The 27,642-nt window shown below is 38.5% G+C and overlaps 1 protein-coding gene across 12 annotated transcripts in view; it reads right to left on the bottom strand.

Moving 5' to 3' along the window:
- DMD (dystrophin) overlaps positions 1-27,642 on the bottom strand; it is a 2,761,517-nt gene that overhangs the window by 2,567,982 nt on the left and 165,893 nt on the right. For 9 of the 12 annotated variants that reach the window (XM_075590266.1, XM_075590270.1, XM_075590272.1 and 6 more), the window contains exon 1: positions 26,699-27,096. The exons of 1 other annotated variant lie outside the window; for it this stretch is intronic. In XM_075590266.1, the coding sequence (XP_075446381.1) occupies positions 26,699-26,798 (100 nt within the window). In that variant the 5' untranslated portion in view covers positions 26,799-27,096. Of the gene's footprint in view, positions 1-26,698; positions 27,097-27,642 lie in introns of those variants that run through there. 2 more of the 12 variants (XM_075590263.1, XM_075590264.1) reach the window with 2 other exon arrangements.

The raw sequence follows: 27,642 nt of genomic DNA, 5'->3' as shown, positions 1-27,642 counted from the left end.
AGTGTCAGGCCCATCTGAGTTTACCCCCCATCCCCTCTGCAGCTTCCTTGAGTGTCAGGAGTGGAGGTGTGACAGGATCTGTGTGTTGCCCAATCCGGGTGCAGACCTTGTGCCCTCCCCTTCTGCACTAAGGAAGAGGCACGCCTAAATTTAGTGAGTTGTAGTCTGCCAGCAGAGAGCACAAGTGAATGAAGTGTGCTGTCTCACCCACTAGAGGACTGTTATAACGCCTAAGGACATATCTGACCCAAAGACCACCCAGAAGCATGGCATCCAAAGAGTATTCACTGTATGTACTGTCTGCAGTGGATGCCAATAAAGACTCCTGTTCAATATACTCTGGCCTGAGGGTGCAGTTACTCAGGGAGAGGATAACAGTGTTCTATCAAGGGGACTGCATCCAGCACTCCTGGAACCTGTGGTATATGGAGGCGCAGCACAAAGAGAAAGAACCATGAAGCCACAACTAAAGCCTTTCTTGTTTCCCCACACCACCACAGACCCTCAGCATCTCCTGGACACCAACAGGTGCTTGCACCAACAGACACCTGTAGCAAAGGCAAATCTCCCAGAGTGGGGGGGGGGGGAGGTGAAGCAGCACTACATACCGTTTCACTAAAAAAAAGTTATCATTGTTCTCTGATTTGTTGACATTTTATTAAATGGTTTTCTGAGGAATATTATTGTTATTAGTAGTATGAATAGTAATAATATTAATATTATTATTCTTCTTCTTATTATTATTATTATTGTGGTTAAAGACTACTACTGGCAAACACCGCAGCAAACCTTAGAACATCTCAGATTGAGAGAGTGCTGACTCGAGACACTTATCATTCTAGTTGTAGGACCTAAGGCACAGTGTGATGATGAATAACCAAGCAGATCAATGAAAAAGTCTGCATCTGTAAAAATGATGGTGACATTCCTATTCAAATGATATAGGACTGAGAACAGTATTTATTCAAAATGAGGGTGCTTTCATTATCATAATGATACATATTCTACAAAGATATAAGAATTTGTTCATAAAATGAGCTATCCCTGCTTGTATTTGATATCCAAGATCATTATGCCATCTGAAAATGAAAAGATTGTTGTGCCATTTAAGAGTACCTTCTGAGGTAGATCCTCAGAAGGTCACAAATTTCTACCTAATAATGTGACATTCACTAAATAGGGAACACACTTTTTTTTCTTCTTAAAATGGGAATCCTCAAACCAATCAGAGGCAAAAATAACGTGTGTTAGCAAAGTGACCATCATAACCTTCTCTGAATGAACAGGGATTTTCGTAGCATTCAGAAGCACTAAAAATACAATGTACGTGTGCTTTGGGAAAGAGGGGTCTGAGCGAACATCAGTTAGTGGCACATTCTGTATTAGTGTGCCCCTAACACCGTGATTATGGGCAAATATGTCTTTATTTATATAGCAAAAAATAGAAGTTCCAGGGCACTACGGATTTGCTCAAAATAAGACATTTATTATATCATATACACAACGTTTCAACCAGCTAAGTGGTCTTTCTCAAGTGAAGATAGAAGATAGAAAAATTCTTATTTGAGCAAATCCGCAGTGCCCTGGAACTTCCATTTTTTGCTTACTCTGGAGTTTTTTCACAGACAGGGACTCCCTTGGACCAGGAGCACCGGTAACAGCAAGTATGTACTTCATGGTGTACAGCATTTTACCTTTATTTATTTATATAGCACCATAAGTGCTTCAGACATAAAAGTAACATTTAAGAAAAGGAGTCCCTGCTCCGAAGAGCTTACAATCATGCAACAGTTTAAAACAATACACAGTAGAGATGGCTCAGCAACCTTCCACTTCAGGGACTGCTACTGCTGCTGGGACAGGCAGAATAAGAAGTCAAAAGTTTAATGAGTAGGAGCTGAATATCTTAATAGGTGTGGTGGCTAACCATTCAAAATTAATGGGGTCTCTTTGCCAGAAGACCAGCACTGCTACAAAGCAGAGCATTTGCGGCCACATGCTGGATCACATTAACGCTCTGGGCAACTGTCTGCACCATTGACATTCTAAAAAAGCTATGGGCGGACAGTAAGGCCAAAGTTAAACAACAATTGGCGGATCATGCTGCTGAGGCAAGGAAGACTGGAGGAGGCTCACCTGTCCCCTTACACCTGACCTGGAAGGAGGAGCTGGTCAGCTCAGTAAGGTATGTAATGCAGAACACCATAACATACCTACTGTATTAACACATCTGAAAATATTACATTTAAATAATTGCCATTTTATTTTATTTTGAGCTTTTATTTTTATTGTAGAAACATTTACAAAAAAAACCTTTGTCGCCATCAGAGGAAATTATTTAGACTCTCTGGCATCATAGCGTAGAGGAGAAAGATCTTTTACAGTATTAAACAATGTACATATCACAATAAATGTGTTTTTTCTATATACATCTATGCCCAAATATACTTGTTTATATATACCAATGTATTTTTTTTAAGTTGTTTTGTATTTCATCAATTCTAGAAAAATAATACATGCATGTAAAATATAATTGAAATAAAGTATGCAACTAAAATATAATAACAAAAATATGGAAAATTGCCTATAACATTTACTAAATTAAATCTATTTCATATATAATCTATTCTCTTGTTATTGGAGTTGATGTAGTAAAAAATCAGCTATATGTCAGATGTGTATTTTCTGTTTTCCAACATGTATTCAGTTTTGAATTGAAATCATTTAATGATCTGAAGAACATCTTGAGTAGTTGTCCTAAAATCTCCTCTATTGACCCATTTGTCCAGACTTCCCAAGTATTTGGAACTGATAATATGAGTATAGCCATGGCTGGTCCAGACTATCGTTCTGGCTTCCTGTCACGTAAGTTCTGATAGCTACAGACAGTGACAGGCTATCCTGTGGAGTTACCCCTCCTCATGCTTCCTCTCTGAGTGACCGGGTGGAGGTGAATGGGAGTCTGGGTATAACCAATCATGGTGCAGACCCTGTGCCCTCCCACTCTGAGCGTTAGAGACGAAGTGTCCAAATTGTTTCAGTCCAGCCCTTCCCCTCCTGTGTTAAGGAGCGGAGTCGAGTCCTTCCTCTCATGGGGTGAGGAGTAGAGCTCTTCCCCTCCTGGGGTAGAGAGATGCAGCCAAGATCTGTGCAGAACATGGGGCCTCAATATTGTCAAAAGGAACACACCATGCAGGGGTCAGTGACCCATCCTCCAATACAAGGCATGCGCTGTAATGACATCCTGCAGTGGCTGCCTGAACAAAGATCCCTTTTTATATACTTCTGCTTAAGTCGCAGTCTATTGGGCAGAGGTGTAGGAGAAAAGACTGTCATTGTAGGGACTGCCTCCAGCTCTGTTGGAGCCTATTTTGACTGGAGGCTCTGACACATATGAAAAGAACCTGAGGATCACCAAAAGCCTGTCCTGTTCCCCACAACATTGCGGAAGCTCATCTCTCCTGGAGACAAACAGGTACAAAGCACCACACAGACCTGTAGCTTAGGAAAAATCTCCCAGGGGGGAAGGGAGGGGAGAAGCAGTGCTACATGTATGTACTGTATGTATGTATGTATGTATGTATATCTTTATTTATATAGCTCCATTAAAGTACATAGCGCAAAACAGCAGTAATATTTGGTTTTTGAATACCCCATTTTACTTTTTGCACACATGGACTTGTAAAGTTACCTATATCTAATTACTTTAAATCCATGAGCAACACATTAATATATTTGCTGTAACATTACAGTTGGGATAGCATTCCTATGCCAGATGCAATAAACAGAACTTAACGATATGGTGTGGATAACTATGTACAGTACAGTATACATAGGATGATTATGCTAACTGACAGAGAACTCTATCCCTGACAAACAGTAAATGAAGGCCCGTTAATCTACTGTTGGGAAGAGAATCTTTGTCCATTGAAGACAGCTGCTAAAGAAAAAGAAACTACAAAATACAAGACAGTTGTCAAGGGCATAGGGGCCTTAGAAGTGTCAATCAGGAGTTAATTGTGTGAGACTTGTACAGGAGGCTTTGTGATAAAGTGCACGGCCTTTTTAGGCACAACTTTACATTCAGTTTGGTAAGACACGTCATGCTGTTATTAAAGGTCATAAGAAAATATTCCTTCTGTCAAGACAAAACATCTAAGTGTACCTGGTAGTTGCAAAGCATTCTTTGTCTACAACACTTACTGTGTAAAGCATATACCAGGTGTTGAAGCAGCATAAATTGTCTTAAACATACAGTATACTGTACTGTCCGCTATTAGCATTGATTTGCCTATTCAGGCAAAGGCCCTTATTCTGTAAGCTCTGGTATCGCCCATATGGCAATATTGCATGAAAAGCCCTATTGACTTCAATGGAACTTTTCTGTGTCATACCGCAGAACGGTGGTAGCGGACCTTATAGAATAAGGACCAAAGTGTTCTCGATTGCACGGCCCAGTTGGTTTCATAATATTCAGCTAATTCTCTATGGTCTTTCAATTGCTTCATTGTACCTTTTGGACCCTATTCTTATTTGATTTTACCAACCTTCTATAAGTCTATATGTATGTCTCTCTCATAAATAAATAATTTCCCTAAGTACCTACAAGTTCTAGTAACTATATTAATTTGCTTCCAATTCTGTCATGCTCTGACAAACATAATACACAAACATTTTCTCATACATGTTTCCTGGAAAACCACTTACAAACCCACATAATTCAGGTACAATCTGCACTCACCAGATCTGTCTTAATGTAACCTTTCTCTGGAGTAAACATCAGATGGTGCAAAGAGGTGAAAAAACAGTGAACCGGTGTTCCATGTACTGTAACATCGAAGAAATTCAATGTATCCCCTTCGCACTCATAAGCAGCTTTCCGTCACAAGTGTTTCGGTAAACCTGACGGAGGGTTAACCCGAAATGTTGGGTTTTGTCATCTGTAAATCTGCTATTAAAGCTATCAGAAGTTTGATATTACACTTGTATCAGCAAGCTGTTGATGAGGCTCAGCGGCGATATTGAATCTCTTGGAATATCACTTACAGTACATAACTAGATGTTTGGGACAGATCTCTTACAATTTCTATTTTATGTTTACTTCTGGATTGGATGGATATCTTTCAGATTCAATGCTTGTGCATTTGTATTTTATAGTTCTACTTTCATAATTCATTTAAAAATAATAACATAATATTAATAATAATGATTAAAATGAGAATAGTTTGCATTCTTTTGTGATGCCTTCTCAAATCTCATATTTATGTTGAAGTTAAAGACTTATGATCAATGCATTTCTTTTTTTATTTCACTTTGGTAATGTTAAAAAATATAGCACATTTTATTGCATCAAAACTTTGTTCTGAAAGTTTTAAATCTTTAAAAAATAAATGTTGAATATTTTGTTGTGATCGATGTCCTCCCTTATTGGCAAAACTTGAACATGACTTACAATGCAGCAATTTACATATATTAGTGAGGTCATCATGGGATAAATAAAACTGAAGAACAAAAGCAAAAAAAGCAAACAAGCAAAGCTAAGTAAAGTAACATGGTGCTGTTTAACAAACAATCAGCAAAAACAATCAGCCAGAAAGCTGGATAGACAAAAAGTGCAATTAACCTCTACCCAGAAGAATTTGGCCTGATTGCGTGTGTTTTTCTGGCAATGCTGAAAACTACTCTATAGTAAAAACTGTTTTGGAGAAAGGCTGTTGTCTTTCCAAATAGTAGAATCCATTGTACAATTTTGTATGTTTTAAAGCCAACATTTTCTTTTGGAATCTGTCATATTTGTCTAGTAAAGAATCAACAAAATAAACGTCTATGGTTTGTGGAATACAAATAGTGCCAGTACCAGTGAATGTTGACCAACCACAATGCAAAAAAAAAATTCAACTTTCTCTATTTATCAAATTTTTATTAAAAAAAATCTTGATATGTTTTCTGAGTGCGTCATGCGCCAAACGATGACAAATGTAGGTTGCTTGTTCAAGGACTATATTAATTTATATCAATTGCTGCAGTTGAATAAAGATGTTTCATAATAAGCAATAAAAGGAGCTATGAACCTGAAAATGTTTTTTTCGTACTATAATTTGTATTGACTAGTACCAGGGTGGGCAACCCTGTCGCCCCCATGTGGCGAATTGGCACTGAAACTGTGGCGAACAGGGCCGCCAGGACTTCTTGTGTGCCCCCTCCCCCCCCCCCCCTTCTCCTCCGCGCTCCAGCGGTATGACGCGCTCCCCTCCCTCACCCCTGGCCGCTTCAGCACATGCGTGCCGTACGCACGCGCTCCAGCACGTAACGCGCGTGCCCGCTCCAGGGCTCCAAATGCACGCGCTCCCTTCCCTCCGAGCCGGCTTCAGAAGTTGACGCGCTACCGCGCTCCCCTCCGAGCCGGCTCCAGCTGAAGTTCACGTGCTGCTGCGCTTCCCTGGCTGGACAGGGGTGCTGGGGGCTGGATAGGGGTGCTGGGGGCAGGACAGGGGTGCTGGGAGAGGAAAGGATGCTGGGAGAGGAAAGGGTGCTGGGAGAGGAAAGGGTGCTGGGGGAGATGAGGGGGGATTAAATGAGATGATGATGATTGGGGTGAGGAGATGATGATGATGATGATGGTAGTGGTGGTGGCTTGAGAGGAGGATGATGGGGGTGAGAGGATGAGGGAGTTTGCGGTCTGAGGGCCGTTCTATAGTGCATGTGCTTGCTGCGCCGTGCGCGCGCACGACAGTTATAGTTGGTTGAGGTTAGTCAGCCTTTCTATAATGGTGCCGCACGTGCGCACGGCAGTGAGCGTGTAACCAGCCCACGTGGGAAGAGGATGAAAAGAAAGATTTTGCGCTGCTACCGCCGCTGAAATGTGTGTGTATGTGTGTGTATGTACGCATGTACAATGTTAATAAATAATTAATTAAAGTATTAATTTATTTATTTCAAACGTATTTATAACACACACACACACACTGTACACACAGTATCTCACTCGCTCACAGCATACACACAAAAAGCATGTGTCACGTGCACGCGCGTTCGCACAGGCACGCGCGCACACACTATAGAACGGGCCTGGGAATTTATAAACTTATTTTCACATGTGCAACATAATACCTCAATTTTTACATGGTGTGGCTATTTTCACTTCTAATTCGCCTCACCTGTGGCTACATTGAAAAGTAGGTTGCCCACCCCTGGACTAGTACATGGAGTATAGATTTAAATAATGCATTAAAAATAAGTTAAAGCTGCCCTACCTTCATAAAACAAATCATCCCCTCTCCAAACGTTTTTCTCCCCTAGGAAGGAAGCAGGTATCTCCGGATCTGAACTACATTAATTTCGGCTCTGGGAACCTCCTGATACCTGAGCTACATACTGTACCCCCATGGGAGCTGCAGGTAAATGCTAAAGCATAACAAAGCACTGCAGAAGAAATTATTTATATGTTATTGACCAGATGTAACTGTCATATTTAGCAACATTATTGTGATCAAAGACCAAGCATTGATTTCATACTCTGGATGTGAGTAAGGGCAGCTTTTGGAAAGTACTAAATATCGAAGCGTTATTATCATGTGCTAACAGTAACAGAGGTGTGAGGATATCCGTTGTTAGGTAAACTGCTTATTACCATATGATTTGCATATGAGTAAGCCTAGAGTTCCTTGAAATTGAAGAACACGTTATTTTTAACGAAAATACGAGGATATCATAGCTTTAAGCACCTTTGGGAATATGCGTTACGGATATGGACACGTTATATAGAGATGACGGTGCATTAAAAAATGAGTGACGTTCTGAGGATCTACCCTTTGGTTAATAAGGCAATGTTTACTATCAGTAAATCTATATGTGATTATACTGTACCTGTTCTAGTGGGTAATGTTAGTCAGTCACAGAATGACACTGTCAATAACATTTAGGGCCATATTGAGACAACTACAAAGTGTGCTTCAGGCATTTTTGTTTTCTAAAAAATTTTTTTTTTAAAACAGAGAGAAATACAGCTAAAGCTGCCCCAAAAATATACGTCAATGTCTCTGTTGCTGGAATGCAGATTAGCATGCAAATGAGCAGCATTTCCAGAATAAAGTATTCATCCAGATTTAAATATGCATTTTTTACTGTATGAGATGTTCAAATATATCATCTTTTTAAGCAGGTTCCCTTAGCCAAACAAAAATCTTTCAAATCGTTGAATAGATCGGAGAAGCAACCAGGAGAACAGAAAAATACAGTATTAAATAAAACTGAGAATCAATTCATAAAGACTTGTGAAATGGTCTCAACATATTTGAAATCAGGCAAAGCACTTGTGAATGAGGTAAATCTGCTGTTCAAAGTGTCTATATAAAGCTTGAAAAATACTACAATGCCTTTTCACCAAAATGCACTGTGTATTTAGTTTTGTGTGCAAATTATCAGGATGAGTGGAAGAGCATGTATTATACAGAGAACATAGTGAGTGAAAGGGATGCGTTGAATGGAAGAAAAAGATGGAGTGAATGTGAATGTATGAGTTATTTTTGGCAATGATGAGACCATCCCTCCAGATTTGATCACTGTTTATATCACTAGTTTTTGTATTTGTTTTTTATCGATGGTTTTTATTACTGCTTTTTATCACTGCTTTGAATCTCTGCTGTTTTTGTGTATGCTACTGTAATTGCTTGGTTTTTCAGCTGAAAATCTTGCATAACTAATTATTATTGGATTAGGTAAGGAGTCTATCCAAAAATCTGGTGCTAGAATAATTTAATGTTTTCACAAAACAGTCTCTGCTCTTCTCCTCCTCCTTAAATCCCTCTCCTGGCTTCACATCAAATTTCAGATCACCTACAGAGTTCTCCTCCTTACCTTCAAGGCTCTCCACTCATTTGCTCCTCCCTACATACTGTATAGCTTTGATCTCTTGCTATGCCCCTGCTCGTCTCCCGCCCTCTACCAATAACTGTCTCCTTTCTATCCCGTTCACCTCTACTGCTTTATCTCGCCTTAAACCTTTTTCTCTCACTGCCCCTTACCTGTGGAACTACCTCATCATATGCCAAGCACCTTCTCTCCCCAACTTTAAGTTAAACATTAAAACTCACCTCTTAAATTAAACATTTCATTAGTTTAGACTCATGGCTAATGTCCCACACCCACAGTAGCTCATACCAACCATTGTGGCCAAGCATAGCAATCTACTTCCTCCTACCAACCATTGTGGCCAAGCACAGCACTTACTCCCTCACCTGCTGTCTCTGTAAGTCTCCCAACATACCGCTTACAGTATAAGCTCTCTGGGGCAGGGATTTCCTTTCCTACTGTCTGATTTTGTTGTTGCGCGTATTGTATTATAATTCTCTGTACTGTATTGTCTCTTTTCTAAAGTGCTCTGTACACAGTGGGTGCTGTATAAATAAAGACATACAGTATGTACATACATTTACCATGGTAAAAGCTAAAAAAAAATTCTGCGATGCCAAAGCTGTTTATTTTGAATTTATTGATAGGCGGGTTAAAACTGAAAGAGAGTCAAGCATTTGCATGCTTTTAACTAAACATTCAAAAGCAATTATTAACAAATTATTAGTGACAAAAATATTATAGTGGAAACCTGGCTTTATACTACAAGGCATTTTCTAGCATGCCAACCTTTAAAAAAAATAATAGATCAAAAGTCACTCGGGCTATCTGTCTACCTAGAAATATTTGTGGCAATTTATTAATTGGAATACATTAAAGATACATCTCATCTACACTATCACTGCTAAAAACATAGATTGCATTAGAATACAACACAATGTACAAAAATAATTACAATAGCAGGCAAATATATTTGATGGCTATGAGTCAATTCCATGTTGCATCACTGATTGTCCATGTACTGTATGATGGAAGAAGGTAAGATGGACCATTTGTGTACGTCATCAAGGTGATTGGACAGTGTTAAATGTCCTGTCAAACCCCTTGATGACATATAGTAGAGGACCAAATATGGTCCTAGGTATTTCCCCTCATGACATAGATATCCATATTCGGGCATCTACATCAACAAGGGACTTGCTGTATAGATCAGAGACTGCTTCTGACTGCTTCTTAGCTTCAGAGCTGCTCGGGGAGACACAGAGGGAAACTGCTTCTCTCTGGGACTCCTTTGCGCAGCTCCTCCAGACTCTTTGGTTGCTCACTCTTGATTGCTGATGGGTCTGAAGGATTAATAGTGTGTGGGTTCCATTCAGAAGCATGGACCCTGCAGAGTTACTCTTCCCTGGCTGCTTTCTGATTTCAGGGGCCAAAATCCTCGAGGCCACTGGACCACTGCTGCATGCGTTTGCAGCACGGAAAACAGAAGGCATGACTACATCTGTTTATAAAATGCCATGTCACATTTCAAATTGATATTTAACATTTAAACATTTTTTTGCGAAACTACCAATTTTAAAATATTTTTTAAAAAATTCCGAGCAGATTTAAAAAAAAAATACATTGCATACTGTCATGCCAGAAACATATATGTTAAATTGTGTGAACAAATACATCAACCATGGGGTTAGCTTTTATTTTAAATATATACAGTTTTCTCTGTAATTGTGTCTGTATTAATGGCCAATAAAACGATAAAAAGGGACATTAAAAGTTTATGTGAAGTAACTGGTGACAGGGTACAGATGTATTAGAGATTTGACCTGATCGGGCATGGTATTTTAAAAGGGGCATCATAAAAATTCCTGGATTCTCTCTGGGTAGTAGACAGAGGTGAGAAGAAGGTCACTATATTACTTATTAAAGATCACCCACAATTTAAGATAATTAAAATCTGGTGCAATTGACACTGTTAAAATATACCTGTATAGATTTGTGACAAGCCGAAATATAGGATTGTACTGACAGTAAATATGACAGGGTTTCTGGATTGCATATATCAAATATTTGTTCCCTCCTTCACAACTAAAGTTGCATTGAAACAATGCTGTCTACGCCTTCAGCAAAATCATACAAATGCAATGATGAGGGTAGCATTATTCTTGGGGTTATAGGGAGAAATGTACAGGGTATTTTATACTCTCGGATTCATTTGGGTTTAAAATCTCTCTCCCAGATTTAAATATCATAAAAGATTGATGAGTGGCAGATAAGACACACCTTCAAAAGGTTGGCCTGTACTTTTCAAAAAGGCAAATGTTTGAGCATAAAAAGAATGATTTTCTGTACAAAAATCAGAATGAATCTGAGCAGAGTGTTATTCCAATAACATAACAAATCTCATATTTCAATCTCCCGGCCGCTTGAGGAATCTACTGTAGTACAGTATGTGGTAACGCATTCTGTTTTTTAGAACCTATTATATGATGAAACTTCTGTGTGTGTGTATATATATATATATATATATATATATATATATATATATATATATATATATATATATATACTGTTGCGGCCGGGCTGAGTCTAACGTTCGCCGGGTGCATAGCGAGCTAGCCGCGGGTCTGTTCTCTGTTTAAAAATGGAGTTTCCCACGCGGCGGCCGCTTCAGTAGATAAGCGCTAATGGCGCTTGATATTGAAAGCGCCCGAGGCATGGGAAAACGGACGGTTTTCGACCGATGACTGCCGCGCGGCGCCAACGCTATTTTTAAACTGCGGGGGCAGCCGCATTAGACTCAGCCCGGCCGCAACAGCCTCGGGCGCTTTCAATATCAAGCGCCATTAGCGCTTATCTACTGAAGCGGCCGCCGCGTGGGAGAACAGACCCGCGGCTAGCCCGCTATGCACCCGGCGAACGTTAGACTCCGCCTGGCCGCAACAGTATATATATATATATATATATATATATATATATATATATATATACACACACACACAGAAGTTTCATCATATAATAGATTCTAAAATACAGAATGCGTTACCACATACTGTACTACAGTAGATTCCTCAAGCGGCCGGGAGATTGAAATATGAGATTTGTTATGTTATTGGAATAATACTCCGCTCAGATTAATTCTGATTTTTGTACAGAAAATCCAAAAACACACGCACACACCGCACACACCGCACACACCGCACACACCGCACACATATATATTATATATATATATATATAATATATATGTGTGTGTGTGTGTGTGTGTGTGTGTGGTGTGTGGTATTTTGTGTGTGGTGTGTGTGGTGTGTGGTGTGTGTGGTGTGTGTGGTGTGTGTGGTGTGTGTGGTGTGTGTGGTGTGTGTGGTGTGTGTGGTGTGTGTGGTGTGTGTGTGGTGTGTGGTGTGTGTGGGTGTTTTTGGAACATTCCTTTTCTGTATAGTCGCACTGTACACTTTTCATATAATAAATCTAAAATGTAATAAGTTCAATAGCTGGGCTCTAATTGAACTTAGTACTACTTTTTTGTAGAGATTAACCACATTTTATGACACATTTTGTTACATTGGGTGTGTGTAACAGGGATTTATCCCTGTTTAAATAAAGCTGCCTCAGAGCTCTGAATCCAGCATGGGGCTTGTTAATTGCAGCCACTCAATTAGCCAGTCTCGACCTAGACAACGAGATCTCTGTAAAAAAAGCCTCATGTGAGACATAGGAGAGAGATTTTCCTCAGCACACAAGGGCTGACATACTGTAAGAAGAGGGGTCTTGAATACACAGGAGGACTGTGTATTGACAGCAAGACACAAGGGGACCAGACCTATTTTCCTGGACGCAGAGGACACATGAACCTGAAAGAGGCTGGACCCTCAAGCACATAAAGACACCTGGACACCACTGACCTGAAGGGCCCTCTGATTTAAGGTAGCGCTGAGACATTGGGCTGGTAAGCTGGAAAGGGGCTTATCCTCCCAGTCTTATAAGAGAGGGACTGGGGGAAGTAAGTGAGCCCTTACAAAGGGATAGGTGTTTGTTGTTTTTGTATATTTTTGTTTGCTGTGCTGCTTAAAGGGACCGGCTCAATAAAGCCATGTTAATTTCACAGTCTCTATTTGCATACCTCTGATCACATCTCTTACAGTGTGTGTGTTAATAACTTATTTTTACTAATAAAAAAGGGAACTGGGGACTCTTGAGGGTAAGACCTTACATTAATCTTGGTGTTGGCAGCATAATTGAGGTTTAGTGATACAGTAGCTGGAGAATTTAAACCCCCTTCACATACAGAGTCACTTGCTCACAGGTGTAGCGATCACGACACATGGAAAGGATAGAAGACTGAAATACGTGGGTAAACAATCGAAAAACTATAAATATTCATTTTGGCTGAATAAACCGACAAATGTTTAAAGGCACAAAGTATATTTAGGATTAATACCAACAGTAGAGGAAATTTACATGTAGTTCAATGTGGCAGCAACATGACTGCCTTATGTTTTATCTCATACTGTCTCATCCTAATCTTTCACATCTTCAGACAGAATGATAGCAGCCTGCAAAACAGGTTGTTGTGATGCATTAAATATGTATGTCTCAACATGTTTTCCTTGAACCTTGCACTATTCTGAATTAAACAATGTCCTACTTCATCTGTAAAACAAATCAATAGGAGTTCCACAATTTTTTTCTCTGCTTTAAAATAAAGCAGGTTAACCAGTACCATGCTTCTATGAAGGTATTGAAAAGATAATTTTGTAAAAACATAAGGATTAGGATTTTGAAGGTACTCTATGTATCAAAGTAAATCCAGCACAGTGTCATTAATTTGTCGTAATGCACACTTTAATATACCTGTGCCAGACAGCAGCCATGTTAATCTTAGTTGCGCTATTTTCAGGTTTGTCTGTGTCACCCTTTGATCAGATGAGGGATTTATGGATCAAGTATGAGGAGTTAGGGAGGAGTCACATTTACATGTAGGTGCAGGTCTATGTATTAAAAAATGTGCAGCTTGCGTTACTTTTCTTGACGTTTTTCCACCTGCAAAGTGGGGTAAATTTTTTTTTTTTTAGCACAGACTACCATGGCAGCATGTGCTAAATTCTTAAACAGAAGAAATAGACTTTATAAATACAGTATATCATGTTTAAAATTTTCATCCACTCCAACAGCGCACACAAATCTGTTGATACATACTGTAGTGCCCATAGTGTACAGAGGGTAAAGTGCAAAGATATTTTCAATGTTTGGAACTGTTTTGGTAGAAATTTGCTCATAATGGCTAAAATTAAATATTCAACATGTACTGTAGCTCTTTCAGACTGAAGCAGTCAATTTACATTCAAAAGAGATTTAACAGCACTCCAATTAGTTTAGGTATTCATTTTGAACAAATATCATATAGTCCATTGGATCACTGCATGAATATGCGTGAAAAGTAAGTCAGTCTATGAGAAAAGATGAAATGGCAAGTTATACACAAACAAATTTTAGAATAAAGTCAATAAGCTTAATAATTGATTTTGTGGTAAATGTGATTTCCTAGAGATTTTTGCCTACAGTATGTTTTATGAAAATAAGGTCAAGTTTAATGCTAGATTTAATATTACACAATTTTTTGGATAATTTTTGATCAAATACACAAACGCCCTTATTCCATAAACTGTGAAAGTGACGACCTGAAACTATCGCACACAAAACCACATTGAGTTCCAGATTGGTGCTATCACAGTTTATAGAATAAGGACCGAAACCTCTTAGACTGAGGAGCCTATTCTTTGTCTCTGAAGTTGTTATTGCCAAACTGCAAATTTTGTCATGTTCTGAAGTAGCAGAATGAAATATGAGAAAAAACCCTATTCTCTATTGTGACGTGAGGGGGTAACGAGGCCATCAATAAATGTATTATGCTCGGCTGGTTACCTGTGAGCCATATTGTGGGGGTTGGAGTGTCAGATCTTGGACCCCTTTGTCGTATATGAAATGTAGCTTGTCCGGGATGGGAAGGGAGCGAAGATAGCAGGGATACACCATGAAAAATAAAAAATAAATGCATACAATAGTGTAATAAGTTCTTTTCAATCTGGATAAAACATGTATGTCTTGGCTCTATAGCAATGCCTACTTACAGCAGGTCAAAAGGTAAAAAGCATTGATCTACACAGCAGGTAGAAAGGTGTCAGGATCTTCAGGAACAACAGCCCAGGTTTACAGCATAAGAAATCAGCACCTCAGCTCAGACGTCAGTAGATGTGAGTGGATCAGAGACATGCAAAAGAAAGGCAGACCATAGTGTCGATCGTGCATAAAATTTATATAAACAAACAACAAATTTTAGGAATTGTACTCACATTGTGTACATAATCATAGTTCACATAAGGCTTTACTTGAGGCAAATGGAGTGCTGGTTCAGTGTGGAGCAGCTCACCGGGGATCTTCTCCTTAGACTCACAACAGACCGGGTGGGAGGTGGCGTCTGACGTCACATCCGCTGTTGGGGTGACGGCATCCGGTCTTGGAGGCAAACGGTGGGGGAACTCAGCAACTCTGAAGCCTTCAGTAGAAAGAGCAGCTGCAGCAATGAAAGTGGCTCTAAGCGTTTCGTCGTACTAGACAACTTCCTCAGGAGCAATGAATAATTCTCAAATGAGTTGTGGGTTTATATATACTAAACAATTGAACAAATAAGCAATTAACCAATTTAATATAACAATTATATAATTGAAAATTTAAAAGATACACTGGTTCTCCAATAAATAGGTACATAACTCTGGTTCTCCAATAAATAGGTACATAGGTTCTTTTGTTTAAAGCGTGACTCCAAAGTTTTGCACTGTTCTTCAAATACAGTTTCTTCCGTGCAATTCCTACGCATTCTTCTAAATCTAAATCTAAATACCTAGAATATTATCATGATTAGATCCTGAATTTTATTTACTTAGATATTTTATTTACTTAGATGTTGTTTTAAATGCCTATTTGTATTAACACTGCGCCGTTTTTGAACACTGAGTTATGTACCTATTTATTGGAGAACCAGTGTATCTTTTAAATTTTCAATTATATAATTGTTATATTAAATTGGTTAATTGCTTATTTGTTCAATTGTTTAGTATATATAAACCCACAACTCATTTGAGAATTATTCATTGCTCCTGAGGAAGTTGTCTAGTACGACGAAACGCGTAGAGCCACTTTCATTGCTGCAGCTGCTCTTTCTACTGAAGGCTTCAGAGTTGCTGAGTTCCCCCACCGTTTGCCTCCAAGACCGGATGCCGTCACCCCAACAGCGGATGTGACGTCAGACGCCATCTCCCACCCGGTCTTTTGTGAGTCTAAGGAGAAGATCCCCGGTGAGCTGCTCCACACTGAACCAGCACTCCATTTGCCTCAAGTAAAGCCTTATGTGAACTATGATTATGTACACAATGTGAGTACAATTCCTAAAATTTGTTGTTTGTGTATATAAATTTTATGCACGCTCGACACTATGGTCTGCCTTTCTTTTGCATGTCTCTGATCCACTCACATCTACTGACGTCTGAGCTGAGGTGCTGATTTCTTATGCTGTAAACCTGGGCTGTTGTTCCTGAAGATCCTGACACCTTTCTACCTGCTGTGTAGATCAATGCTTTTTACCTTTTGACCTGCTGTAAGTAGGCATTGCTATAGAGCCAAGACATACATGTTTTATCCAGATTGAAAAGAACTTATTACACTATTGTATGCATTTATTTTTTATTTTTCATGGTGTATCCCTGCTATCTTCGCTCCCTTCCCATCCCGGACAAGCTACTATTGAAAGGAATCTGTACACATTCCTGGAAGGTTGAGAATTTGATCAGTGATCACCTTGACACATTTTATTTTGAATTTTAATTTTGTGCACTATTTTATCACAGATTGGGTGTGGTTAGCGCCGGTAACAAATCACTTTAAGTTCACTTAGTATATGAAATGTATGTCATTGTGTAACAATAAAGAATTTATGTGTGTTTTACCTTTCCAGGGGTGCTAGCAAGCAGAGATTGCTGGCTATGAGTTTCAATGGGGGTTTTATGGAGAAAGTCTTGTCAGAATGTGTCTAGGTAGCGGGGTTCCGCAGTTGCTGGATACCCCAAAAATGTACCCAGGAATAAGGACGGATTCTCGGATACATTGAGACATTTTGCTCCGGCAAAATCTCCCCTTGAAAACACTTGCGCGTCTCACCGCTAGGACTCCCTGCTTCAGCACAGACCAGAAAGGTAAGCGGGGAAAGGGGTTTAAGGTATCCCCAGAACGGTACCGGGGTCCCCTCAGTAACAGAGGGATCCCCAGTTCAATGCCCAATTACTCAGAACCAGGATAGAGGTTCTGGGGGTACTCCAACCATATATAAAGTTGTGAGGTTATAATGAAACCTATGACCGGTTTCCAAATGAAAGGAGATACAGCCCTGAGAATCAACCAAAGCTTTTTTTTTTATTCTACCCTGGGACTTTGAAACAAAATATTTTTTCCTATATTTTTTCTTAGTGTTTAATAGTACATATGCTTGTGCACGGTATTATGAGCTGGGGACTTCCAGTCCATAGTTCCGAGAGACCATGTGGCTACCAAGCTTGGTGCCACCAAGTCTGCTCAGGTCCCGGACATGAAAGCCTCAGAGGTTGCAATGGTGTGAAAGCTATTTGGGCACTGGAGTTATGCTCAAGTACCCACATCCTGAGATGAAGGGCAGTCCCGGACCACCATTTGCCCCAACCAGAATGTAAAGAGCCTAACTCAGTGGGTGGCTTCTGACTGACAAGTGGCAGAGGTGCCAGGTTGGCGCATGCCCTTGTCAGAATCCGAATCCGTGCTTGCCCGGCTTAGATAGACTGGCAATGCTCTGATTGGCTGGTAGGATTTCTCCCACGCTCAGATTGGCTGGAGTATGTCATGAATTAAGCTGAAATACTATAAGAAAGCCAGCAGCCAATCTATTTGCGAGATTCACTCAGATTCTAAGCGCCAAGACAACAACGGCAAATTCGAAATCACCAAAAGATGCTCTGAGAGAAATACCAGCGAGCCGGCTTCAGACATTTTAAGGCAAGAAATTTTTTGTCCCACTTTTCAGACGCCAAGTTCTGAAAATAGAACGTAGCGGTCGCGGCTGGGATTACAAGCCGAAAAGAGTACCAGGACGTTTGTTACTATCTCCCGGTCAATGGATTTTGGCAGCTCCGGAGCAGATACAGTGGGGGCATCAGGAATGCCGATTTGAGTTCCATTACATTTCGGGACAAGTTCTGATCAACCTAAAGACTTTGTTTTACCTCTTATTTCACCTAGGAAAGTCTAGATTTGTAGCCCAGACCCCCCAGTAAGTCTGTTTTCTTTTATATTTTGTAATCCACTGTGTGTACATCTGTTTCAATGGAGTAAATGACAATTTGTTTTACTATCTTGTTTTGCTCATTGAATGATCCCGGTAAAAAGGTGTAGATACCTGGTCTCCCGTGACATCTATTACAAACCACTTCTTCTAAACAGTTTCTAAAAAAAAGTGACGAACCGCAAAGTTTAGCAGCCAAAACATCAAAATTGGACTTGTTTTAGAAGAGGAATGACCAGAGGTGGTATGAACTCCACCCCCAGTTTGATTTATGGGTTTTGCTCTCTCAGCCAAACCCATATTTCAGGCTGTAGATGTAAGTCACAATACCAATATTGCCACCCTTGAGGTAGCATGACATTTTTTTGATGTTTTATAAGCTGTTTCCATAATGGAGCTACTAGAATTTTAGTTTTAGTAAACATATGCGAGATGGAGGCTTATTTTATAAACTGAACGGATTGGCAGAGCCAGAGAGATCCTGCTCCTTTAAAGCCTTTCAGACTCGGATTGGACATGCGAGAATGGCTTACAGAATAGCAAAGCATACAGAATAGCAAAGCATGCCAATCTGATCAGAAAGGGTACTTTAGAAGCGGATTAACACACTTCGGAGCTACTACAATAGGTCCATGGGTGTCTTTCAAGATAGGCATTTTTTTGACAACATTCATACACCAAATTGTACAGATATTTACCAGTGACTTATTAATACACTTCTCCTTTATTTACCAGCTTTAATAATATTAGAGGGGGAAATAAGACAGGAGTAGACAGTGAAAGAGAGAGACGTTAGCACATAAGAGATAATCCTTAATGAAGTTAAGGTTTGATTTTCGATTTTTGGGTGAGAGGTGTCAATGTTTTTTTAATCATCTCACTAATTTAAAACTGGGAAAGCTTTTATTAGCACAGAAAGGTATTTTATATAGCATGTTCTTGTATAGCGCTGCTAGTTTTATGCAGCGCTTTCCAGAGACATTTTGCAGGCACAAGTCCCTGCCCCATGGAGCTTACCTGATACCTGGGAGAGGGAGTGTCCTTACTCACTGAGCCACTCCCTCTCCCAGGTATTATGGCGTAATATTGCAAGTTGTGAAAAAAAATCCCGTAACATTTTTTTGATTATGCTTTGCTAATAGATTGCAAGGCTCTATGCTTTCAGATCTGTCTGTTTTTAATCTGTATTAAATTGCAAAATTTGAAATAATTTTATTTAATATGGTGAAAAATGCTGCTTTGGTGATTTACAAGACATTTTAGAAGGGGCCAGGCATGCCAACTATTGAATAATGAACCCAAGTCATGTACTGTACACATATTGTGCTGGTCTAGTATTTCTAGAAATCTAGTATTTGTCATCTTAAAACGTGTAACTGATTATGTATTGAGTAAATCCCATTATTTGATCTTACAGGAATACAGTAGTTTTGCTTTTGTTTACTATACTCAACCCTCATGAAGACCAACAATAGAGCAATAACTCAAGGAATGTTGAGAGAATCACAGAAAATCTCAACCTCTCAACTACACCATCCATCAGTCAGCTGGACAACCTCCGTTTCAAAGCTTTGAACACAAGCAATTGATTTTACAGCAGATGCTTCAATTCTACCTGGTGTATCTGCTGTCCTACTCCAAAGGTATATTGCTCCTTAGTGGGCAACATGTGTCAGTTTTACTGCTTTTTACATTTTTTTTTTAAACTCACATGCCTCTGACTAATACTTATTTTGTCATTTAACATTTTCAATATCCAAAGTTGTTTCAGTCAGTACAAACGTGACAAACAGTAGGTTATTATCACATAAATGTGGGTTCCCAATCCCATAGTCTATTATGTATCATTTCAGCTTGTCTTCTTAAAATGTAATCACATTTATTTAATTTACCATTGATTGCTGCTGGTGGAATTAAAAGATAAAAACGATTCATATTTTAATAATGATTATATGGAAGGGATGGAGGACTCGAGGAGGAGAGAGGACAGCAGCAATTCTGCGGAATAGAGAACTAGTGTAATTTACAATTGCCTTGATATTTAGATGTTTCTCCTTTTTTCACATTTGTGGACTACTTAAGAAATCTCAAATACTGCTCCCATTATCTTTCTGAAAGGACTAGCCTAGCTTATTATGTTTAAATACATATTTTGTGAAATGTTGCATATTTACTTGTGAGTAAAGATGTGCGAACATTTCAAACGCTTAAGCGAACATTGCTAAATTTCACTCTTTTTGGTTGAGTGAAAAAGTTTGAAACAAGTTTCAATAGTTTAGATTACTCTCAATTTCGAAATTCGATTGAATGTTAAAACAAATGCTAAAGTTGTGCAGCTGCTATTTTACCACTTAAAAAAATGAAATTATGCATTTTGAACAACTGAGGCCATTTTGCTAGACCTTTTGGCACCAAAACATTGAACAGACTTTTAGGAGGTATTTTAAACATTTTGGAATTTTTTATCATAACTGTGGGAAAGTGAATTGTATATTTCCACTTATGAATATGAAATTCTTCCTTAACTATTCAACTGTCATTAATAGCAGATAATGGGGCCTATTCATTTAAATCCAATAATATACAGTAACAGCAAACTCAAAAGTAGCCAGGTGTTAATTTTAGCGCTGTGCCGTCAATATTTTGGGAATTAAAGACGATTTAGAGTTAGGTGTTAGATACAAGTGGTCACTAGCAGCTGGTCTTAAAATAGGATAATGAGGTCTCCTATTAGTGCCATTGGCATAATCTTAACGTCTCTCACAAGCATACTGTACATCTGTAGATAATGACTATGTCCCCCATAACATTTGCATTTAATCACTTTAAAAATGTGATTTGGGGAAATTACCTCACGTTGCAATAACCGAGCATGCAATAGGAATCTCTACAACTGGTAGTTGGATCATTGGAGGGATAGCTCTTCTAATGTGGCTCCAAAAATTCCATGGTGATGATGTGAAATGTTAGGCGGTACCTTGTGAGTACCTTATATCTGGCATGCCAAATACATTATCTATTCTCCTTCTAAGCCCCAGAACAGCTTTGTTAAATCAGGGCAAAGAGTAACAGACATTCATTTCCCTGAGTTTAATGGATATCTAGAAAGCTAATTATACGCAAAAAACACATCCATTCTATATCTCATTAGCATACGCCCAACACCTAAAAGAACAGCAACTTAACGTCAGCTTCAAATAACATGGTGTCAAGCAAGTTTTACCGAAAGGTGACATTGCTCTCACCCAGACCCTGCCCCATTAGTTTTGCTGGAGAGAAGAGAGAGATGGAGTTAGAGATAGCAAGAGAGAGAGAGCGCGTGTGTGAGTTGTGTTCAGTTTTATGCAGAGGTATCTCTCCACGTATTGTATAAAGGCGTATTTGCAGAGGAACACAATCTAAGCAAGTTGGTTCTCTAGTAAACTAGGACTCTCTTTATTTTCTATATCTCTTTTCTACAAAATCCATATTTCAGTGTCTGGATGGAAGTACCACCACCCTTAGACAAGACCTACTGTATGCAATGTTAGGGGCAACATCTCTTTGGCATATCACTATCACTGACAGACGTAGAAATGTAACATTATGCTATTTAAAAGGTGTAAAACTGGTTTAACATTAGGTTATTCCCTTTAGTTAATGTGTTACTAATAACCTTACATTAACTTAGGTTAGCGTGATCTTCAGTCCTCCTCCTGTGCCGCCGACTGTAAGCATTTTACAACAAGGATAGTACCACAGGCCAGTGGGGACCCACAGAGACCACCCAATGATCCCCGGACGTCCACGGGGACCACCCAGGCACCCCCACGGCCTATGTTATCAATTGTGTGTCCAAATAGATAAATAATGGTTTTATGTGGGGGCACAGGGGTGGGTTGTGTATTGGTTCTTACTACATATTTTAATTTAAATGTTATTACTAGTGTAGATGAGCAGGGGGTCTCCGTAGAAGAATCGCATTGTTTTCAGTTCCAGGGACCACCTTCTTCCCGAGATAGCAACACTGTCAAAAATGGTGAAAACCCTGGTGATTCTTTCTTTCGGACTTTACTGCAAAAGGCCCCTTGTCATTGATGTAGTATTATGCGAGGTATGAGCCTGTCCACGCTCATTTTCAAGGTGTTTTGTTGCTGTCTTGGGAGATTTGTCAGATTATTATTCATGTTCCGCGAACGAGCAGCAGGTAATTACTGTGGTGCTTTTAGTCATCTGTTATTACAAAATTGTGTCTGGAGATAAAAGGAAACAAGCACAGGGAGTATGGGTTTTAACTATTTCACTTTCAGGATTCTCTACCCAATGGTAGAGTATCCTCAAAGTGAAATAGTTAAAATGTGAAGGCAATATTTGACGATTGTTACAATGCAGTTGTATATCTGGGTTTGTCATTGCACTGAACAGTATACATAAAGCTGAATATGTAAATACATTTTTGAAATGCTAGTGTTTTAGGTGATTGGTGAGTAGGACTAATGCAAATCCAGGATCCGGTGCTCAAAAGACCACACAAACAAATAATACAGTGATGATAGTCAGTGGTCGACAAATCACCAAAAAATCTACTCGCCGAACAAAAAATCTACTCGCCACCTAGTACCAAACGTGTGCTGCTTGGGCCAATAGGAGCTCACCATGATGTTAAATCCACTCGCCCGGGGCATGCAAATGTATAGGTTTGTCGAACACTGATGATAGTAAAGTTCAATCTTTACACTTATATGCAGCAGCAGAGATCATATAAGTCCATAAACGGATGTTTTATGTGATCATATTAAATACCTGTAGGTAGTTATATGTACAATGAGACCTTAAGTGCTAAAAATAGAGTTAGTCTACAAAACATTATTTGTGTTTAGATTCCATTCGTATTTCAATCAACAGTACATACTATACTCTATTCTCAACTGCTTTTCTATGTTGGTGAAATAATGATGTAAAATCATTTTTAAGGCACTCTTAAAAATGTTCAGATTTGTGAATTTCTGAAGAAAAAAAAAAGTTATTAAACTACAACTCAGTTTAATGACCTAAACTTCACAAATTACTGCAACACAAAATGTATCAACCAGTCCTATGAGGCCCTCGTTCATAATCATTATAATGACTGTCAGCAATTTTTTAATTACATCAATAAAACTTTTAATATGGAGTAGGGTATGAAACCATATATCACTGGATAGGAAAGCCAGGATAGGAATCTATGTTCATGACATTTGCAAAACCACAAGTAGTAATTATTTTGTTTTCACTTCTAACTTTTGCAGTGGGTTCTTCTTGATTACATTAGACTTTGTTTTTAAAACGACATTCTTGGTTACATTTGCTCTGCATACATTTGTGAATTTTTTTTTAATTATACTTAAAAAGCACAGTGGGTGGCATTGTCATTTACATGCCTTATGATGTAATTTATCTCTATAATTTTAAATGAACATTACTGTACATTTAAAAATCTTTTTTACTGGTAGATGAGAACATGTTACAATTATAAATAGATTAGAGTAAGGTGAGACAATTCAGCAGATCTTGAGTGAGATTGGGGTTTAAGGACGCATAGGCTCCGTTCCACCACTTGTTTCCCTCCCTATACAGTATATTGAAGTTTTCATTACTGAGATGAGAAAACATGAAGTCACATAGGAGGAGATAAGACTGATACAACCTGAACATACTGTATAGCTGAATAAATTGAGGTAATAGATATAGTGCTGTTTTATGTGACTAGTCTGGACTGGTAATTTCCCAGTGTTTTTCAGATCTCATCTGCTACCCTACATGAACACTAAGACACGATCAGCAAATCTGTAGGAGACACTGACACAATGATTTTTCTAAGAAGGTTCTGTGCTAGTCATGATCAACTATTACTAGAAGGGCAAACAGCAACAAAAAAAAAAAGATGTGAGGTGACATATGATCTGTTAAAACCAAATCATTAAGCTATTGTTCAAGCAAAAAAGATTAAAATCAATGCCAAACAAAGATATATCTAACTTTGTGCCTCTTCTGTTTTGTTTCTCTAGAGAGTGAACTGTTATTCTGTGAGAATATATTTTAAACTAAGACCTAGGGCATCTCAAAGTCAAGCGTCGTCTGCTGACAGATTGCACACCAAACAATAAATAAACCCGAATTTGCCTTTTTTCAGTGAAAATTCAATACGTGTTAACTGGAAGAATGCAAGATGCCCGCTATCATAATAGTGATGAGCTCGGTACTAGAAGATCACGTAACCTGAAGCAAATGACATATGAAAGTGAAAAAAATAACTCTAAGCGTACATAGAGAAAATAAGTATATTTTAATTTCATGGTGATCAAAAACATTTAGCATTTTTGTCAAATTTTTTCAAGAATTATGTAAAAAATATACGGTATGATTTAAATAGCAGGTGTCAGCTGCCTAATTATGCAAATAATAACAGAATTGTTAATTATCTCAGTCAGTCAGGTTAAGGAGGTAACTCTACAAAGTCTGAAAGCTGCTGTTCGGGCCTTTTTCAGACAAAAATCCCCTTTGACTTCAATGGAGATTTATGGCCAAAAACAGCCCCACCGGCCTCTGTGGACAATATACAATAAGGCCCTTAGTGTAGTAAATGTAGTCCTTGGCAGAGCAACATGAAATATTCTGGGATAACCAAGATCTCTCTAAATATGACAGATATACATTTCTCACAAACATGATGACTCTTACAGGCACTTTAACTCTTCATATGCCACATCTTACTACGTACACTTTATAGGACATAAAACCATGGATGCAAAGTTCAACGAAAGCCTCATCAAAAAGCAACGTGAAGGATTGTTACATTTAGATTTTATATGAAACAGAGTAATTAGTAGTATAGAACATAGCAAGAAGAATCTTAAAATAGAAAGGGTGCATACAGCTTTGTTTTAGATACTTATTTTACATCTAATGATGTTAATGTAGAGAACAGACAACAACTTGCTCCCTCTAGTGGCTTGTGATGATTTGTCAAGTGGAAAATAAGAATAACTAAGCAATTTAGGATTGATGAGTGCAAGTTTTTCTGGGTCTGCAGAGCTGTTACAGGAGGTCCTTAATGATCTTCATTAGATGAGCAAATTGGTTTGACATTGCAGAATAATGCAACATTGTCCAAAATTATGCTGAAATCAATATGCTTTTTATCATTGTGCACGGTCATGTGTGTTTAAAGCTCTGTAAACAAGCTTGCAATTAATTTAGGCGTAGACTAGCCCTTTAACTCTTTTGTTGCAGACCTGTAACATAAGAGCAAAGGAGGTCTATGAAGGTAGGCGTTTACACATCAGAAATAAAGAATAATAAACGAGATACAGTAAGTGTGTACACACTTGTTTTTAGAACAAACTCAACTAGTATTGTCAGCTGTGAATAACATTATGTGGAACAAAGTGGCCTTAAGTTGCAATGACACACAGTACAGTATTACTTATGTTCTTATTTTCCCATTAACAATGTGCACTTATAAAGTTTACTGTATGTTGTAAATAATCACCTGTTGTGAGACCACTTTCATTCTAGTGCTAAGTAAATAAACCATAGAAGATGTAACTAAAGATTTCAGCAAAACAGCTAAATGTCAGATACTTATATAGCACTCTGAAATAAAACCCATACAAAATATCTTCACAAATATGAGGTATTTCGATGTAATATTAAACAAAAACTAAGCAACACACTGTACAGTCCAGAAAAAATGTCACCAATACAATGTAACATTTGCTGTCATCTCTCATTAATAATAGGCTTTAAATCCCAATTTGATACAAGCTGATAAACAGAAATTAAGAGCACTAATCAAGTGAGAAATGATAGACCAGCTGGGTAAACATCAAGTTGGCTAAACGTGAATACTGTTCAATAACCGAAGCAGATGCTGGAGTTGCTGGAAAACCCTGCAGGATATTGGTAGTTTTTTGTATCAAATACAGCACTTAACTGAATACTGTACATGGAATGTGTTGAAAAGATACAACGTGAAACCAAAGAGAACTCAAAATATGATCTTACATTATGACTACTAAAAGAAAACAAACCTCAATGACATTGCTCTTTGCAATTTAGCATTCTCAATAAGCAGCTTCATTTTGACTTGGATCACAGGATGTGAAACAGTACATTAATTCCAGACTTGCATCTAATTGTTTTGTAGCTTTTATGCCAGTGATGCATGAGGTGGTTTTCAGTTGACATTTGATCTGTCTACCTGCAACTACACAATCACATACTCTTAAGAAAGACTTCTTAACTTAATGCAATGCTTTCTATTAACAAATTATTTCCCTGGTAAAAAAAGCAAGCACAAGAATAATGTAATACAAATGCATATCGGAGAAATAGACCCGGTTTCATAGTTCAAAGTCTATTTTAGTATATATCATGCACTGTCAATCTGCAGATCAATTTAACATACGCTTTGTCAGTCAGTTTATTATTGCATTCATAATGATACAATGACTTCGCTAATCCTACCTTCCATGCCAGCTGCTTTTTTTCTTGTCACTCCATCATGCCAATAAGTTGGCTGCTGTAACAAATCAAGATAGTGCAAAACAGCATCTTTTCCCTGCATCTGTCATCTTCCACAAAGCATTCTATTACTGCCGACTGCTGGGAACAAGAAAGTCTATTTGAATTCCAATAGCTCCCCTCACGCATGATTCAAGTTAGGTTAGGTGAGCATGCCTAACATGATTCTCACCGTCATTTATTATGCAGCTGCTAGTGCTACACCGTCGGTGTGATAAGCACAGACTTTATCTGATACGTCAGTCTTACAAACCTATGCCTTGTTGCTGCAAACACACATGAGCAAAAGAAGCATCTTGCATTTAATGAGCATTCTTCCTGTAGGAAGCACACAGACGGTACATCTGCAAATCTGTTTTAAATCCCAAGGTTCTTGCTGTCCTATTGGCTGGCATGACTTAAAGCTTTTATTTTTTCTCCTTTGGAGGTGTGGCATTTTATATTATTTGTGCTTAGTTACAAACAGATACATGCTCCTAGTCCAACTAAACTACACAGTGTTAAAATCAGCCATCATCAGAATTCATCTGATTTGTTTTTTATTCCTCCTGATTTGTGTTGAGCTAGATTGTTTTTAAGGATGAACTGTGAGAAAGGGACTAACTTGTATAGCATGTGAATATATGTCTATAACACTAGGACTGACAATTTAACTACACAGTTAGTATTATTGTTTTTGATACATGGGTGTAAAAGTTATCATTCTTAAATCTTTAGATAGGTGTATGCACCCATTTTATCCAGGGAGGCAGTGAAGGACAGGGTGAGGTATTTAATTGAGATATCATAGAAATCTCTAATGGGTGTAGGCAAAATCAGTCAGAGTGATTTATTTAAGTACCAAGAGGAATGTTGGTGAAAATGTTGACATTACCACAAAATGCTGA

Source organism: Ascaphus truei, chromosome 3 (assembly GCF_040206685.1).
Source record: "Ascaphus truei isolate aAscTru1 chromosome 3, aAscTru1.hap1, whole genome shotgun sequence".
Classification (NCBI taxonomy): Eukaryota; Metazoa; Chordata; class Amphibia; order Anura; family Ascaphidae; genus Ascaphus; species Ascaphus truei.
The sequence above is the reverse complement of the archived record's forward strand: the minus strand, read 5'-3'. Positions and strand labels throughout refer to the sequence as shown.